The 18,321-nt window shown below is 32.2% G+C and overlaps 1 protein-coding gene across 1 annotated transcript; it reads left to right on the top strand.

Moving 5' to 3' along the window:
• The first annotated feature begins 1,779 nt into the window (after positions 1–1,779).
• Positions 1,780–8,253, top strand: LOC145607231 (putative disease resistance protein RGA3). The gene is made up of 5 exons (XM_081662953.1): positions 1,780–1,925; positions 2,758–6,027; positions 6,694–6,827; positions 7,161–7,220; positions 7,415–8,253. Exons 1-2 carry the CDS (start codon positions 1,881–1,883, stop codon positions 5,977–5,979), a joined length of 3,267 nt encoding a protein of 1,088 aa, XP_081519079.1. The 5' UTR covers positions 1,780–1,880; the 3' UTR covers positions 5,980–6,027; positions 6,694–6,827; positions 7,161–7,220; positions 7,415–8,253.
• Positions 8,254–18,321: the final 10,068 nt, after the last annotated feature.

The raw sequence follows: 18,321 nt of genomic DNA, 5'->3' as shown, positions 1-18,321 counted from the left end.
ATTTCTCCAGGCGCAGAGTTTTAGAAAAAATTGGAGAAAATAATAAAATATAGAGGTAGGGGGGTAGTTGAGAGAATAAAAAATTGTAAAAAGCAAAAGTAGTGGAAGAATAGGTGGAGAGAGAGTATTATGTTGAGTGTATTAGGTGTGAGAAATGAATTAAATATTGTTAAATCATTCCAAAAAAGAAATTGAATCAATTATTTAAAAAACAGCCGAAAGTAAAAAGTAAAGTAAGTATTTAAAAATGAAAGGAGTACTTTGGTATTTATAAACTCCCTGACCTGTGTTCAATCCCACATCAACAATTGAGAGATGATTGGAACCTTATCTTACTCTCTAATCTGCATACCAGGCCAAACACACACAACTTCCGCAATTTCTACCCTACTCCCGGAGTACCGTGAGCATGATACTCCAGGGTCAAACGACGTCGTTCTTTTATCTATCCCTACCTTCTTCTCTGTTTTCCCCTTTTTCTTCTTGCAATACTTTGTTTTATGTATTTTTTTTTCAATTTCTGTGAATTTCTTCTTCCATGTTTTCCTCTTTTTCTTCATGCTATTCTTTTCTTCCTCTATTTTCTTTCAATTTCTGTGAATTCAATCAATTTTTTTTCTTTCATTTGCAATTTCTGAAATAAAAATAGCACTAATTTAAAATAGAATAAAAGAAGATATGGTTTATTTGAATATCACATATTTAAAACAAAATAACAATAGACTTTAAATAGAATAACATCAATTTGTGTACAAAGTAACACAAAGTTTAACCCAAAATAACACGTAACTTGATAACTGAATAACTTAAACTTCTATTGAAAATAACATAAGATAATAAACAAAATAACAACTTAACTCAAAGGTTAAGTAGAATAATATAGGATACAGTAAAATAACAAGACAACACAAAGTTAGGATTTCATTAAAACAACACATGATAAAAATAAAATAACATTAGGCTTAAAACAAAATATCATCATTTATGAAACAAATTAAAAAAAAAAATGGTGTTTTAGAAAAACGTTAAATAATTCTGCCAAAACAAATCTACTTTCAAAGACTAAAACAACACATGATGATCAACCCAAAATAACATTAGATTTTAAGCAGAATAACATTAGATATTAAGCAAAATAACATAAATTTAAAGAATAATGTTAACAAATATAAACACATTTTAAAAATATAGATCTGACTTCACAATCAAAATAACATAATATGCAATGCTGAATAACATAAGCCTAGAAACAAAATTGATCAAAATAACAAGAACTTATCTATAATTTTTGTTTTTAAATATGCAATTCTTTCATCTAGTTTTTCCATTATCATTTAATTGGTTTACCATAGTTGCTTGTTTTGATTGCAAATTTCATGTTATAAATGTACAATTGCAAAATAATTTGTAAATAAAATTAAACAAATACTTACTTCCCTTGATATGCATTTCAGTAATTTGAGTTGTTTTTGGACATGATCTTGAAGTTGAATTTGGCCTTTAATGGACAAGAAATTTGCAGGACTAGTTCAAATGGAGAGAGAAAGTGAAAGTATTGGAGCAGAAATGAAATGATTTGATTTTTTTCATCCACCTTTCTTTTATATATGGAGTTAGTTTCATGTTATTTGCTTTTCCTAAGTTGTTGTTTTGTCAAATTAGCCTTGTATGCTTTAATTTCATTAAATGGGTTTTAATCCCATATGTTAGATTGGGTTGGGCCTGGAGTACAATACTAGATACTCCTGGAGTACAATACTAGGTACTCCTCCAGTATCTATCCTATTCATTATCTACGACATCTAGTGAGGCCAAGTGTATCTAGTATCTTTCTTATCTTCTGCAAGATCTAAGATTCAAATATCGCTTCATATAAACACATGCAACTGCTGGAATCTCGAGCTCAAGTACAATTAAATAACAAAGTACGTTATTTTTGTAATTTATCTCTATTAGTTTCATTTAATTTGTATTACTGCTAATTATTCATTGTTTTGCTTCACTTATTTGTTGATTTATGTTTTTTTTTTTCAATTACTAATTTTTTTAAAATCTTTTTTTGAAATCACTTTAATTTGCAGTTATTAGTAATTGATTGAATTTCAATGACTTTGCATTGACTAATATTATATTTCTGTTCTGGAAATTGCGATTATCCATATTTTCCTTGATATAAGGATCTTGTTGAATATATAAATGAATTGTGCAGTGTTATAATTTACTGTGATTTAAAAATTTACCTTAAAATATGGATCTTGTTGAGTAGTGTATGAATAAAATTTACTGTGACATACATATTTGTAGTTGGCACATAGTTAGAGATACAAGTGTGAATACTTGCTTTGAATATGGATAATTGATTCATTCTATGTGGGTTTGAATTAATTTTTGAAGCAACTAGTGTATACTCGACTAAATTAGTGGTCACTTACGCCATTTTTAGAATGCGACAAACTTAATAGGACATTAAAATAAGAACAAAGTACAACTCTAATTAAGTACTATTTAAAGCAACTGCATGTGAATGTAGCGCAGAATATTGTATGGAGTCGTTATGCATCCTATGAACTGATGCAGTTGACTAAGCTAAGTATCACTGTTATTTAAAGAAGATCACAGAGCTTGCATTTATCACTATCCTAAAAGAACACCATACTTATCACAACTTCATCCTTTTACTTCTTATTCTGTCTTATCTTCCAAATGGACATTGCTACTGCACTCACTGTTGCTCAGACGCTGTTTGCGACATTACAGTGTGCAGAAGTGCGAAAGCTATGCTCCGTCTTTAATTATGAATCTGAGCTTCAGAAGTTGATCGACACTGTCAAAACCATCAAGACTTTCCTTTTGGATGCTGACTCCAAGTGCCTAGACCTCACTAATGAAGGGCAAAATTGGGTCGAGAACCTCAAGGATGCTGTCTATGATGCTGATGATCTGATGGATGAGTTTAACACAATCGCTAACATGCCTGGCGCTAATAAAATCTCTAAGAAGGTACGCCGTTTCTTCTCCTCTAAGAACCCAATGATATTTGCTTTTAATACGTCTTTGGAGGTTAAGAAACTTAGGGAGAAGTTGGATAGCTTAGCCAAAAACCATAGTGATTTTGGGTTTAGTGACCTGTATAAGCCTGATGTGAAGATTAGAAAGGAAACTTGTTCTTATGTGTATGAACAGAGTATTATTGGGAGAGATGTTGACAAGAAGCTCATTGTGGATTTGTTGTTAAAAGATGAGTCGGAGACAAATGTTTCTTTTGTGACTATTGTGGGGATTGGAGGGTTGGGGAAAACCGCTCTTGCCCAACTTGTGTTTAGTGATATTAGGATTAAAGAAGCATTTGAAGATAACATGTATTGGGTTTGTGTGTCTGTAAACTTTGACACTAAAGATATCCTAGGTGAGATAATTAAGAACAATAGGCTAAGCTTTGAAGACCTGCACAAAAAATTTCGAGAACGGATAGAAGGGAAAAGGTACTTGCTTGTTCTGGATGATGTATGGTCTGAGAACAATGGTAAATGGGATGAGTTGAAAGATTTCTTGACTTTAGGTGGGGTGGGAAGTAGGATTTTGGTGACTAGCCGCTCCAAAAAGGTGGCAAGAGCTATTGGAAACTATCCAATACATGAGTTAGAAGGTCTTTCTGAAGAGGATTCTTGGGAATTGTTTAAGAAAATATCTCTTGGAGATAGGAAAGACAAAGTCGTCATTGGTCTAGCTGAAATTGGCAAAGATATTGTGAGAAAATGTGCAAATGTGCCTCTCTGCATAAGGGTGGTAGCTAGTTTGTTGCGTGATCAAGATTTAACCGCTTGGCAGTCATATAGAAGAATGGATTTGGCTAAAATGCGTGGCGACGATGATGACTTGATGCAAACCTTGATGTTTAGTTACTATCATCTTGATCCCGCGGTAAGATGTTGTTTTAGCTTTTGCTCAGTCTTCCCTCAGGATTATAGAATACACAAAGAGAAGTTGATTAGTCTATGGTCAGCGCACGGCTATCTTGTTCCAAGTGGTACAGATGATAGCATTGAAGATGTAGGTGAAAGATATTTTTCAATTTTATTGCATCGATGTTTTTTCCAAGATTTGTGTTATGAATGTAGGGGAGTTACAACATTCAAAATGCATGATCTCATACATGACCTTGCTCAAAAGATAGCTGGGAAGGAGTCCTTGACATTGACTGCTTCTAATACACATGAAGTTGAAGGGAAAGTTCGTCATCTGTATATTGATGATAGAAAAGAATATCTAGATAACTTGTTAAGTTCAAGTAAAACACTGCGTAGCTGTTTGTTTGAATATGATATTCTTATAGTGAATGCAGTTATTTCAAAGTGTAGTCAGTTAAGGGTGTTGGATTTGCATCATCAGTCGACTAGCATTACTTTATTACCTGATACACTAGGTAGCTTATTACATTTGAGGTACCTTGATCTGTCTTTTAATAATGATTTGGTGATGCTTCCTAAATCCATCACCAAGCTTTACAATTTGGAAACATTACTTTTGTTTGGTTGTGATAATCTGAAGGAGTTGCCTCAGGACATAAGCAAACTGGTAAATCTTAGGATGTTGGATATAAAGTATTGTGACAATTTGACTCATATGCCAGCAGGGATGGGTACATTAACATGTCTTCAGACTCTGACAAACTTTCTAGTTTCTAGGGATGATGAAGACAAGCAAGATAAAAAGGGCAAGCTCATAGACTTGAAAGCTCTTATCAGTAAACTCAGAGGTGAGCTTCATGTTAAACATATTGCTAACTATAACGATGTGCCATACCACAAACAAGTGAGGGTCCAGCTTCAAACTTTTAAATTGTTTTGTGAACTTGAGTCTTATCATGAAGAAGGTCAAGAGACACTGCTGGAGGCCCTGTTCTTTAAGCACCAATTGCCAACTTGGGCGTCAGGGCTTGTGCGTATCTACATGTCAAATTGTCATGAGTTGCAATATCTGCCATCATCACTGAGTCAACTTTGCCATCTTAGAAAACTTTTCATTTATAACTTAGACAATGTGGAGTACATAGAGAGCGATGCACCATCCCCATCAGCAAAATTCTTCCCATCTCTTGAGGTATTAACTCTAAGTGGAATGCCAAAGTTAATAGGATGGTGGAGAGATATAAGATGGACGGACAAGGAAGCTGTTTTCATTCCGTCATTTCTTCATCTCCGTAAATTGACTATTCTAGAGTGCAAGAGACTGGCGTACTTTCCTCCACGTCAACATGAAGCACTGAAATTATGTATGAGTGGAGGCGGAGTTCAAAGCAAACCGGATTATTTAAAGCGCTTGACTATAGATAATGCATTCATTTTCAATTTCTTAAGTATGGAGTATCTGGGAATTGCTCGTTATATTGAATTAGTTAGGATAGAAAATTTGGGACAAATTAGGGAGGTATTACAAAGCTGTGCCTCTTCTCTTCAAGACCTCAAAATTAGTTATTGCAGGGGAATACAGAACCTGGGATTAGAGCATCTCACCAACCTAAAATCCCTCAAGTTGGGAGGCAATTTAGACGGGATACCATGGGAATCTCTTCACTCTCTTCCTTCATTGGAAATAGAATATTTCGAAGCCGGAATGCTGCCCAAGGGGATTCAATACTTAACCTCCCTTCAATCCCTCTATCTTTGCAGTTGTAAAAACTTGGAGGAACTTGGCGAATGCATAGCCTCCCTTTCATTTCTGCAATTTCTTCAAATTCAGTTCTGCCGCAAACTGAAATCATTGCCTGAAGAAATGTGTTACCTCACCTCCCTCACTACACTTGAACTAAAATATTGCCGTGAACTGAAATCACTGCCAAAAGCAATAAAACACCTCACCAACCTCACTAAACTTGAAATCCTAGAGCCTAACCCTGAGCTCACGTATAGATGTCGGAAATCAAACGGGGAATACTGGCCTAATATATGCCACATACCAAAACTACGTATTCGAGATTAATAGATTCAACCAAGATAAGCGTAGTACTCAAGGAGTCAAGCTGTAAAGGTATGAAAATTCCTATGTTAAAATGACTATCACTATTCAATTTAATTGGCTGATTTTTTATTTGTTTTTTGTAGGTCAAACTTGATTTTAGATTTTTTTTTTTTTTTTTTTTTTTGTAATTCAGGTTTATTATTTCGAAAATTAATTATTTTAATTTATCATTTTTAATTTTCATAATTAATTTATTAAATTTAGCTTTTTATGATTATCGAAATGAAAGATTATATTCAGGAAGTTAAATTTAAAATTAACCAAGAAGATTACATGGGCCATTCCATTTGGTATCTGATGCATCTATCAAACTGAATGTTTTTTTTTTTTTTTTTCTGCATTAAAATTTGAAGTCTAGTGATAATCTTGCTAGGAAACCCTTGCTTTCTCACATAAAGCTACTTTATCAAATTTGTGACTTCAACTGAGGATTATATTGTGTGCATGTCCTTTTCTAGTTTTGTTGCAGCACCCAAAATGGTTAAATGGAGATATGCTTAGGTGATCACATATTATATAGCTGGAAGAAAAACCTTGGGATTATGTCGATATGTAATCCTTTTAAACCTTAAGAAAAAGGAGAAAAAGAAAATACATAAATAGAGGATATTGACTTGAAAAATGTCCGTCTTCTTTATTGTATAAATGGATAACTCCTTTCTTGCGATGTTTCAGAGAGATTCCTTGGCTAGTTGGTGTTGAGTGTTGCTCAATCAGCCAGGATGGTGGTCTGTAGACTTGAGTGATTGTCTGGTTTGGCATTGGTTGAAGTATACATTGGAATAGCGAGAAGATGGGCCAGTCTGAAGGTATTTCCATTAAAAAATTTATCAACAATCAATAGCTTTATATTTTAAGACTGAAACAATTTCTAACCTTACTGAAAAATACACACACATAATCAAATGACTTTGAAGATACTGTTCAATCATTGAGGGAACCTTGCAAATCAAATGCACCATAATAAGTTCCTATGTGTCTATTTGTTCTCTCTGTTTAAGAGAGTGTTTAGTAATTTGTTATTATTGTGAGCCTTTGCAGAAACATTATGTTGTAGTAATTTCTCGATGCAACGGTATTCCATTTGTAATATGGAATGAAGTCTTTAGAACCGGAGGAAAAATGACACTTTTCTGCTGCAGGTTGCTGTTGTGATTATAATTATTATTCCAAAGAGATTGAGTTGGAGATACGCGATATAGGTAAATATATGTTATTTTCTAAAAATGCAGGCTTCTCTTCCTTAAAAAAATTGATTGCAGCAACTTAAATTTTGCAGTGCCTCAACCCAGAGATGCTCCTATATGCTCAAAACCTTTGAGCTTATATAATTCCAATTTCCAAAGAACGTGTACTTTCACTTGAATTTGGTTTTCATGTATTTACATTGACTCAGATTTTCTGGCCACTTCTGCTACATTTATCTCAACATTACGGGGTGTAACTCTTCCCACATGATTCTGGACGAGTAGAAATTCAACATCAACGAAAACATGCAAGTTAAGAAGCTCTCAATGTTTGTTCTTTCTCTGTCATTTACATAACAGTTTTAACTTGTATAAATGTGAAATATGGCTAATTATATTCTTGTGTTTGCTCGTCCAGCTTCACGCACACAGAAATCCATGACGATTCAGCTGACGGATAGCAGTTCCCCTGTCCTTGACAGTTTACAATGGAATGGAATTGCTGGTTAATGCTCTGTGAATGACCTAGGAGATCATGTTGCAAACTTGAGGCCATAGTGCTAACAATTATCAGACTCGGCAATTGTAGTTCTAGCAGCATGTGTTTGACATTGAATGCTCGTGTTATTGGCTGACTTGCTCATGCTGATGGACATGGTGGCCTGTTGCTACATGATGCATTTGTACTTGATGAAGATATGGTTCACTAATGCACGATTATCCGTTTCCATTTGAAGTGGCTCATGGTTGAGCTGCTGCTGTGTGATGCTACCATATCAGTCCATATTAGATGATTCAGAGTTACCTTAGCTTCACTTTCTGTAATTTATTTGCGAATTTAAGTGTTTGTATTCTAGTTGTACGCTCTCACCTTAGCACATGATGTGGGGGTTGTTGACAACCCTTCCTAGAAGGTGGGTTTTCTGTCCTACTGATGCCTTTTACATGTGAGAAAAATAAATTTAATAATATAGCATTGTTGGGTTTGCTCAATTTCTGACATTTAATTTTTAGTGGAAAATGGTATAGATCACATTTTCAGATTGAACCAAGAGACTCAGGATTGCTTTTTATGATCTATGACAGTCCAAAATTTCCCTATTCTTGTATGTGCTTCCCAACATTACTCTGTGACGAATCTAGAATTTTAGTCTCTAATTGATATTCTATCGTGTTACTAATATAAATCAATCAAGTTGTATATACCTTTACTCTTACTATTGATTTGACCGCGGGTTCCTATTTCAAAATCAATGAAGACCTATGGATATCATAATATGGTAGTTTGTCATACTACAAAATTTGGTGAACTTTTCTACATAGTATGTAGAATGTGGGTGCTACGCCTGGGGCCAACCCCCTATGATGCTCCTTAGGACTATTGGAGCTTTTATGAAAAACAAGATTAGTTTTGTGATAAATATCATTATGTTGTTGAATGTTCTATTCGTTTTTGTGTGAGCTAGATGCCTAGTTAGATACCTTACTGATTGGCTAGTGATGTCGGTTGCAATTCAATAATTCATGTTTGAAAAGAAACAATTTCTGAACGTTGATTGAGATCGAGGTATTTTATACACATTGTTCATTATCAACCAATTTTGAATGAGTTTAAGACTTGTGTAGTTGTGTTACCTTGGTATAAAACCAAGGGAACTGACTGGCCATATATATCTGCATATATAATATTGTTATAATGATTCTGTAGAAATGGTATGCAATGGTTACGAGATATTGAGATCTAAGCAGCATTGTGAAGTCACAGAAACTAACTTATGAGAATACTCACTAGTGACTACGGCTCTACAGTTCTACGTACTATGGCCATACCGCGGCAAATTACTCTTAAGTCCTGGGCTGCCCGTGGTATTTATAGATTTAACAAATAATTTAGGAATTGAGAAATTTACACGGGCCATATGTCTTTGCTTAAGTATGACATATCCATTTTCTCTGATGAACCTATCAAACTGAATGTTTTATTTTTCTGTAGAAACTTTGTTGGCAATGGTTATTGGACATTAAATTTTTAATTGGCAAAAATTTTAATCGATCAGCAAAGAAATAAAATATTCTAGATTTCTAGTGATAAAACATGGTAAGAAACTCTTGCTTTCTAACATAAAACATTGAATATGATGGGAAATCTTGCAAATCATATGATAAAATCTCTTTGCTGTTCAATTATCAGACTCGGCAATTGTAGTTCTAGCAGCGTGTTTTGACATTTAATACTCATGTTGTTGGCTAGCTTGCTCGTGTTGATGGTCATGGTGACCTGTTGCTACATGATGCAGTAGTACTTGACAAAGAGATAGTTCACTGATGCACGATATGATTACCTGTTTTCATTTCAAGTGGATCATGGTTGAGCTGTTGCTGCGCGATGCTACCATATCAGTCCATATCAGATGATGCAGAGTTACCTTAGCTTAACTTTCTGTAGTTTCTTTGCAAATTTAAGTGCTTGTACTCTAGTTGTACGCTCGATCTCACCTAGAAGGTGGGTATTCTGTCCTGATGCTTTTTACAGGTGAGGGGAAAAAAATTAATATAGCATTGTTGCTTTTTTGCAATTCGTTATATTGAATTTGTAGTAGGAAATGGTGTAGATATGTCCCCAACTTGTGGACTTACATTGGGGCTAAAATTAATATAGCATTGTCATGTTTTCAGATTGAAGCAAGAGACTCGCGATTGCTTTTTTTTTTTTGTAAGTGCTTAGAATTGCAATTTTAATCTATTTTATAAGTGCTTATAATTGCAATTTTAATCTTTGGTTAAAGATTAACTATCCCTTTCACGGCCTAAGGCTCATGCTTCACCGTTTAAAACACTGCAATCTAATTTAAAATACTAGTACTACATATAAGAGAACTGTTCAACAGTGCCACTTAAATTTTCCATGACAGTATAACACAATACATTCTTTATGGAGTGCCAGGTATCCTTCTCAGTCTCCTTGTAAGTGGTTCCAAGTATAGCAATTTTTTATTTTAGTCCGCCGAATAGATTGAAGATGTTGTCAAGTATAAGGAAAATGGTGATCCTATCAAGAGACTTCAGGGAAAGATGATGGAAGTTGTCTCGGATAAAGTAGCTGGTAAAACCCTCTGGAATCAGCACTCTTCTCTTCTTTCAGAACTATTCAGATTTGAAGTAGATATTCACAAAATTAGACCAGAATATGTAGATTCCTTTCTATTTCAGGATAAGTTGATGTTGTCCACTTGGGTAGTGATCAGATTGATGGTTACCATTTCCATAGGTTACTTGTATGATGAGTAATCTTACCTTTAGTAAAAAAGAATGAGGTCCACTGCACATATGAATTTTTTCTTCTTGCTAACAATAAAGTTTAAGTATCTCAATTTAATTACGAGTAGTGAATGGTGAATCTAGCCTGTTGTTTGGTTCAAAGCTGAGATGCTGTAAATGACTCTTGCAACTAAATGTGTTTAGCTTTTGTTAGGTTCTCTGATATTCCTAAATTTTCGAAGCACAATGATGAAAACCTTTGAAGCTTATGAATTCATGTGCAAGTGCAACAACTATATTGGAAGCGTTTCTAGACATAACCCTTGAATATGGTGTCAGTGATGAGTTCAGGTAATTTGGTTGTTGCTTTCTAGCCACCAACAGTTCTATAATTGCTCGAAGTCGAAAAAAATTCTATTTCCTTTGTTGATGAATAAATTGCAGTTTTGTTTTATGATAGGCAACCAAGGTATGTCTTGGTCTACCCCTTGGCTTCTTGTTTGGTGAACTTTGGTGCAAATTTAGCTAAATAATGAAAATGTAGGAAATCTTCAAGGTTTGCAATCTGGGATCGTCTTTTGAAGAGCATATTAATTGACTTGTGCATTGGCAATCTGGCTTGCACCTTTCTAGCTGCAGTTGTTGTTACATTATTGTCTTCACCTCTCTTATACAAATATGTAATTCGAAATTTATGCAATATTAAGGTCAAATTTTACCCTGTCAAAAAAAAAAGTTCAAATTTATTCGGTGTTAAGATTAAATTGTTTGTAGCCTACTTGATGAGGTGACAATATAAAAGACTTGCTATTTTGGTCAGTTCTCTATGCATATTCAAGCAGATGTTGCTAACTAGACTTTAGCATTGCTGCTACTAAAATCTAATGCCTTGTTAGGGGAAAGATTTCATGAAAAGACTTTAGGTTTTTGAAGCACTTTTCCTTTTACTAAGCTCTATGTCCTTAGATTAATTTTCATAAGTTTCCTTTGACAATCTAAAGAAAACTTCTACTCCGTAACTTTAAAGAAAATGAATTAAATTAATACTAATTGCAAAAAAAACTTAAAAAAGCTTAAAGATCCTAATGAGTATATCAAGAAAATTTATTTCAAGTAATAAGTGATAATTTGCAAGCAAAATATAAGTAAAGCAATTAAAACTAAGGTGAACCAAACAAAAATAAGGTGAATCATATCAGATCAGACCAGATCAATAAAAATAAAGTGAACCAAATAAGGCCTAAGTAGAATGATGTTCCATGCCATGAGTTTGAACCTAACATAGTTCAATTGCTTAAACCTTTGAAGAAAGGTCAATTAATGGCTTCTAATAAATTAATATCCAATCTTAGATTCTGCTTGTAATATTTAACATACTCTCGAAATTCTCAAGAATATCCATATCAGTATTAATTTACCACTTTTATAAGTTCTTATAACTCCAAAACCGTGTACACTTTGAAGTGCATTATTATTACTCCATAATTATCGACATTTGGACTTTTAAAATCCAAATTGCCAAACACTAATACACTCTCCGTCCCCAAAACTTCAACCGGTTGATTTTACGGTTATTAAAAAACTACATAAAAAGAAATAAAAACATATTTGAAAGATAAATTTACATGAAGTTTGTAAAAAACTAGAGGGATAAAGTATTAAAAATACATGAAACGTCTTGTGTGCGGCCGGCCACATGGTGTGGCCACTTAAAGTAACCTCTATAACATTGATTAAGTAACCCCTATACACCTATCGAGTAACCCCTATAACACTGACCGAGTAACTCTATAATAATGATGAAGTAACCCCTTTAAATTGACCAATGCAAGTAACCCCAATTACACTAACGAAGTAATCCTTATAGTGACTGGCCACACGGTGTGTCCGGCCGCATATAAGACTTTGTGAATTTTACACAAATATTATTGTAAATTAATGGTAATTTTAATGCAAATAGATCAATTATTTTAGAATTAAAATTAAGCTAAAAGGGTCTAACTTTTAGAGTACTAATTATGTCTTCTGAAGAGTGCGTGAGAGTCAATATTGATTCTCATCATCCACTTGCTTTTTAAAGCAACAAAAAAAAAACGTCATCTACATACGTTTTCCATCTTCCGTCATCCACGTGCATCTTCTATCATCCATGCTGAAAATTCTAAGACTCAAGGTTTCAGTACTTTTAATTTTACAAGACCCACACTAGAAATTAGGAAAGGCCAGAATCTTCTATCAATTATTTATACATGGACCCTCCAATCCAAAGAGATCAATACTTACCAAACTTCATCCACTCGTACCTTATCGTTACTTTACCTAAAACCTATCGTCTTTGTACCTTTCTTTTCCTAGAAAATAAACTAGTCAAAGAGATGAAGATAAGCTGATAAGGTATGAATGGATAAAGTAAAACCAAATATACTTAAAACAATTAAACAAATATTTTTAAAAATATGTATCTATACTTATTGTTTTTGAGAAAAAAAATATCTATAATCTAATATATATATATAAAGGGGAGTTTTTTTCCGAGTTTTTAGAGAGCCACGTACGATTTAATTTTCTCAGAGCGCTAGGATTATAAATCTTAGGAGTAGCCAATTAAATAAGAGATTATTAATTTCTTTTAGAATCAAATAATTCAAATGCCACGTAAGCAAAATTGACGAATGAGATTTTTAAGTTTAAATTAATTAAATATTAAATATTATCTTTTAATATTAGGAATTTTATCTAAATATATAACAAATATTAGCTCATTAAAAAAAAAAATCAAACAAACCGTGCATCGCACGGGCTTCATCTAGTTTTATCTATAATTATATATTAAACAGCGTTCACGTGTCACCTTTTTCAAGTCTTGAACTCAACACTAAGGGTCTGCTCTCATATATTGAATTTCAGTTCAATTCAGTTCAGTTCATCCCAATTTAGTTCAGTTCAGTTCATGACTAATGATATTGCTAATGATATAAAGCCAAATTTCATTCTTATAAGCTCTTATTACAACGACGACGATGATGATGATGATGATAATAATAATAATAATAATAATAATAGTAATAAATAATCAATAATAATACTCGTAATAATAATAATAATAATAATAATAATAATAATAATAATAATAATAATAGGATATTGGTGCTCGTGCAGCTGCTCACATCTTCAGCAGGATAGGATTCGCTATAGCTAGAGGGGTGGGGGCCCAGATTGTATCTCGGCTCCCCACCAATTTCTTGTAAATTGATTATTGACTCTGTAGGTTTTGATTTTTATAATAATAATAATAATAATAATAATAATAATAATAATAATAATAAAAATAATAATAATAATAATAATAATAATAATAATAATAATAATAATAATAATAATAATAATAATAATAATCAATAAATTATGAAGCTCATTATCGTGTGATTGGATATGGTTTCATTCCCTTCTCCTTTTCTTCGCTTGGGGAATTAGATGCGATGTTGAAGCGAATTCAGAGGTTCTCAACAACGCAAGACATTGGGGCTCGTGCTGTAGCTCATATCTTCACTAGGGTAGGCATTGCTATAGCTAGAGGAGTGGGGGCTCAGATTGTATCTCGGCTTCCTACTAATTTATTGTAGGTTGTATGACTTTTGTTTTTGAGATATAATAATAATAATAATAATAATAATCAATAAATAATAATAATAATAGTAATAATAATAAATAAATAAATAACAATAACATTAATAATACTAATAATAATCAATAAATAATAATAATAATACTAATAATAATAATAATATTCAATAAATAATAATAATAATAATAATAATAATAATAATAATAATATTCAATAAATAATAATAATAATAATGATAATAAATAAATAATAATAGCATTTTTTTTTATAAATATTTTAATATGTATATTTGTATATACAATATGTATAATAATAAAAAATCAATAAATAATCAAAAACACCCATTTGTGTCTCCCCAAAACCAAACCCATTGATGAATGTCTTTTACGTCGAACCATAATCAAATGAGGTGAAAGTGTAAAAAGTCAAGTGTTGCGGTTTAGTTTTTATTAAAATTCTCTTCTCTCTGTTTTCGAAAACAACCTTATTTTATTGAAAATAGCCAATACAGTTTAGTTTGGTCAATGATAAGGGTCCAATAATAGTGTAATTGGATGGGGCTTGAAAAGACCTTTTGAACGATATATTATAAGCCCAATTCCGAAATATTGAGGAAGTTATGGCCAAAATACTAAACTGGGCCCAAACCAAATTTTACCTACGACCCAATGATCATGTGGAGGGTCCAAAGGTTTAATAATATTTCTAAACTAATTAGGATTGAGTAGAATCTTCTATAAGTTTCTAAAATAGCTTAATCATCCTTTTTTTAAAAGATAAATTAAGGAATTTGATTTAAATATAAACTTTCCTTTTTCTATTCGAATTCAAAGATGTTCAAAGATAGTCAAATATTATTTTCGTGCCTCATAGTTTTTATCCAAATTTTATATGGTTGGATATATCTTAAAATTATCTTTTCAATGATATATTATAATATTAATTCAAGTAAAAAATCATACAAGTATGATTTGATGCTCTTAAAAAATGAAAAGAGCATCTCGTTTTTTGTTTGTTTGTTTGTTCCACCCGATTCATCTTTTGGGCTAATTCAGATTTGGGGATCAGTTATATGAATGGTTAGGTTTCAATCCCTTCCAATTGTTGTTGCGGGAGATCGAACACAGGTCCTCCCTTCCAGTATGGTCCTAATTATTAGAGTCGGTTTGGTTATATTTGTTAATATTGTATTTATGTTATGTTTATCTTGTTAGGAGTTTTAGGCAAGTTATGTATTGTGTATATATATGTGAGTATTATCAATACAAAGGTTAAGCCGTTTTCTCCACAATATTCTTGAGTTTAACATGGTATCAGAGCCCAGGTTGCGGGTCTCTTCTAAACTGGGTATTTAATCGCTACTGGATAAGGATTTACCTCGACAGGATGTCCAGCCCCTAAGAGGATTATTGATCTGGCCTTATCCAGTTAGCTCTGAATTGAAGTTCTAAGGACACTCATAAGTGAAGGGGAGTGTTGAATCCCATTGTAGCCCACTTATGAGTGTCCCACATTAGAGAAATAGGAGAGAAGGTTTCACTTTATAAGGTAGAGGAGTACCTCCTACTATTGCCAATTGGTTTTAGTATGGAAGCTCTAAAGCCTTGTTTATGAACCAAAGTCTCTTACTCCTTGTCAGGGTTGCCCTGGCCCATTTTCACATTACTAATCACCACTACACCAACATTCAATTGGTTTGTTTGATTTTAGATGATACAATAGCTTAGCTTGTGTGGTTGGATATTCAAGTCAAAGTTAATAGCAATATTATTCAACTTCTATCATCCACGTGAATTTCCCATGTTCCATCATCCACATTATCTTTTAGAGGACCAATATTTTATTTCAGCGAATAGGAAAATCCATATAAGACACACTCATTGTTTATATCGTCTAACCCAGTATAACTACACCAAACTTTCAATTCATTTATTCAGCTTCCGCCTTACCTTATCTTTGCTTAGCTAAAAATTGGTATTGTACTCCAGTATAACACGAGTATTTTAACATAGTCCACTACTCAACTCAACTGCATAACTAAAAAAGTACCTTTCTTCTTCATTTGTAGGTAATGTGCGCCAAGTTCAAGTATAAAAGTGAATGTAAGATCAAACTTGATAATAGCATCAATCTATATTTTGTAATCTATAGTCTATACTCCATATAAAATTTGTTGGTCATAGTGTTAATCTTTAATGGACTGTTATTAGTATAGGCCATATTTTATTCACCTTATTATGATAGCATTAATGAAGATTATGTTCTCTTCCGCTTACAACAATAATATTAAATAAAAATAATTTAAATTGAGTATAAAAATAAATTAAGTTCATATAAAGTCATTTGCATTTTTGAAATAAATTTTAATAAGTATAGTAATACACTTCGTACATAGTTTAGTTAAAATTATTTAATTTTATTAAATAACTAGGTAAAACCCCGTACAAATGCACATATGTTGAAAAATTATAATGATAATATAATTACATAAAAAATAATGAATCGATTAACCAAGTATTAAAACACATGAAATATATTAAAACAAGGTAAAATTGGTATAAACCACCTTTTTTGTTCAACTTTTTTGAAAAAACCACCTTTTATTTTTGTTATTATTTATTTATTTATTTATTATTTATTTACTAAATCACCTTTTAAGTACCAATGTTTTTTTTTTTTTTTATTGCATCACCCCTATAACGGATTGCATCTCAACCATCCACTTCCAAATCATCAACCATAGCAAATCTTCCCTTCCATTTCAACCATCCACTTCAATAACCTCAATTTAGGGTTTGAGAATGAACAAAGACTATATTAATTTTGATTTTTACAGCAAAATTAGGCTTGGTTTTTTAGAGCTTTACTCAATTTAGTCATGCATTTATATAGAGGGAAGGGTTGAATGTTTTTGGGAGTGAAAAAAATAAATGATTTAAAAGGAAAAATCACGTACAAGTTGTGGGCCTCTTTGACGTCTCAGTTAAATTTTTCGTCATTATTTGAAATAGGGATGGTGCAATAAAAAACTTAGGAATTTAAAAGGTGGTTAAAAAAAGGTGGTGTTTTCAAAAATGTTGGTCGAAAAAGGTGGTTTACACCAATTTTTCCTTAATACAATAAGGAAAATTTGCAAATTGCAGCCATATAAAGTCCGTATTTTGCAAATTGCAACCATTTAAAAGCAAAATTACAACAGCCCAAAAGTTTGTATAAATTGTAAACTGCAGCCCGATTCAACTTTTTCATCGGTTTACATGTCAAAAAATCTTGAGTTAAGGTTTTAGGATCCATTTTAGTCCTTAGAGATCCGAATTGAGCTCAGAATTAGCAAAAAAAAAAAAACACAATGTCATGATATCTACATTTTACAATTTTTGTATGTCACCCTATGTGTCATCACCTAAAAGTTCTTCATTTATGTCACATTCCAATTTAATTTCTCTTTCAAAATGCAACTCTATGACTACTAGATTGACAATTGGAACAAAAATATGCAATTAGCTTAGCCGCCAACTTAATTTGCTTCATTAAAAATTCGAACAAAGAAAATGCTAAAACTCAATAAGAGATAGATTGATATAAAAACAATAATTTAAATTAATAATTTTAATAGTAAGCTAATCATTGGAGCTCAAGCTAGCTAAAAAGATAATTAGTTTAAAAACTTATGTTACCTAACAATAAGTTAATTTGACAATTAGCTTGTAAATAAATTTTGTTAAAAGTTTTCAAAAAGAAAATAAAACAAATAATATAATACGACTGTAAAAGAAAAGTGAAGCAAATAATAAAATGTGGAGGGACTACATCTGTGTTGTTCCTTTAATAATTTCATGTTACGGATTTGAAATTTGAAAATTGTAAAATGAACATTGTTACTCCCTCCGTGTTTTAATAAATGTTACAGTTTGACTTTTTCACTATTCACATAATGACTTTAACTTGATTATTTTACTAATATGTAAAAAAAATACATGTTATAGTATAAGACATTGTTGGATTCATTACAATGTTTACTTTCATATAATAAAATTTTCTATGATTTTACTAACATATAATTAGATAAATTGATGGTCAAATAACATCGTGTCTTGACACGCAAATTTGGTCAAACTATAACACTTATTAAAACACGGAGGGAGTATATTAAGTTTCAACTATGGGTTGCTGTTTAATTTACCTTTTGTCAGTATTATATTCAATTACTAGGTTAGTTCCCGTGCCATGCAC

This window comes from Chenopodium album, chromosome 23, assembly GCF_948465745.1.
Source record: "Chenopodium album chromosome 23, dcCheAlbu1.1, whole genome shotgun sequence".
In the NCBI taxonomy this organism is placed as follows: domain Eukaryota; kingdom Viridiplantae; phylum Streptophyta; class Magnoliopsida; order Caryophyllales; family Amaranthaceae; genus Chenopodium; species Chenopodium album.
Note: the sequence above shows the minus strand (reverse complement) of the source record. Positions and strands in the feature narration are given on the sequence as shown.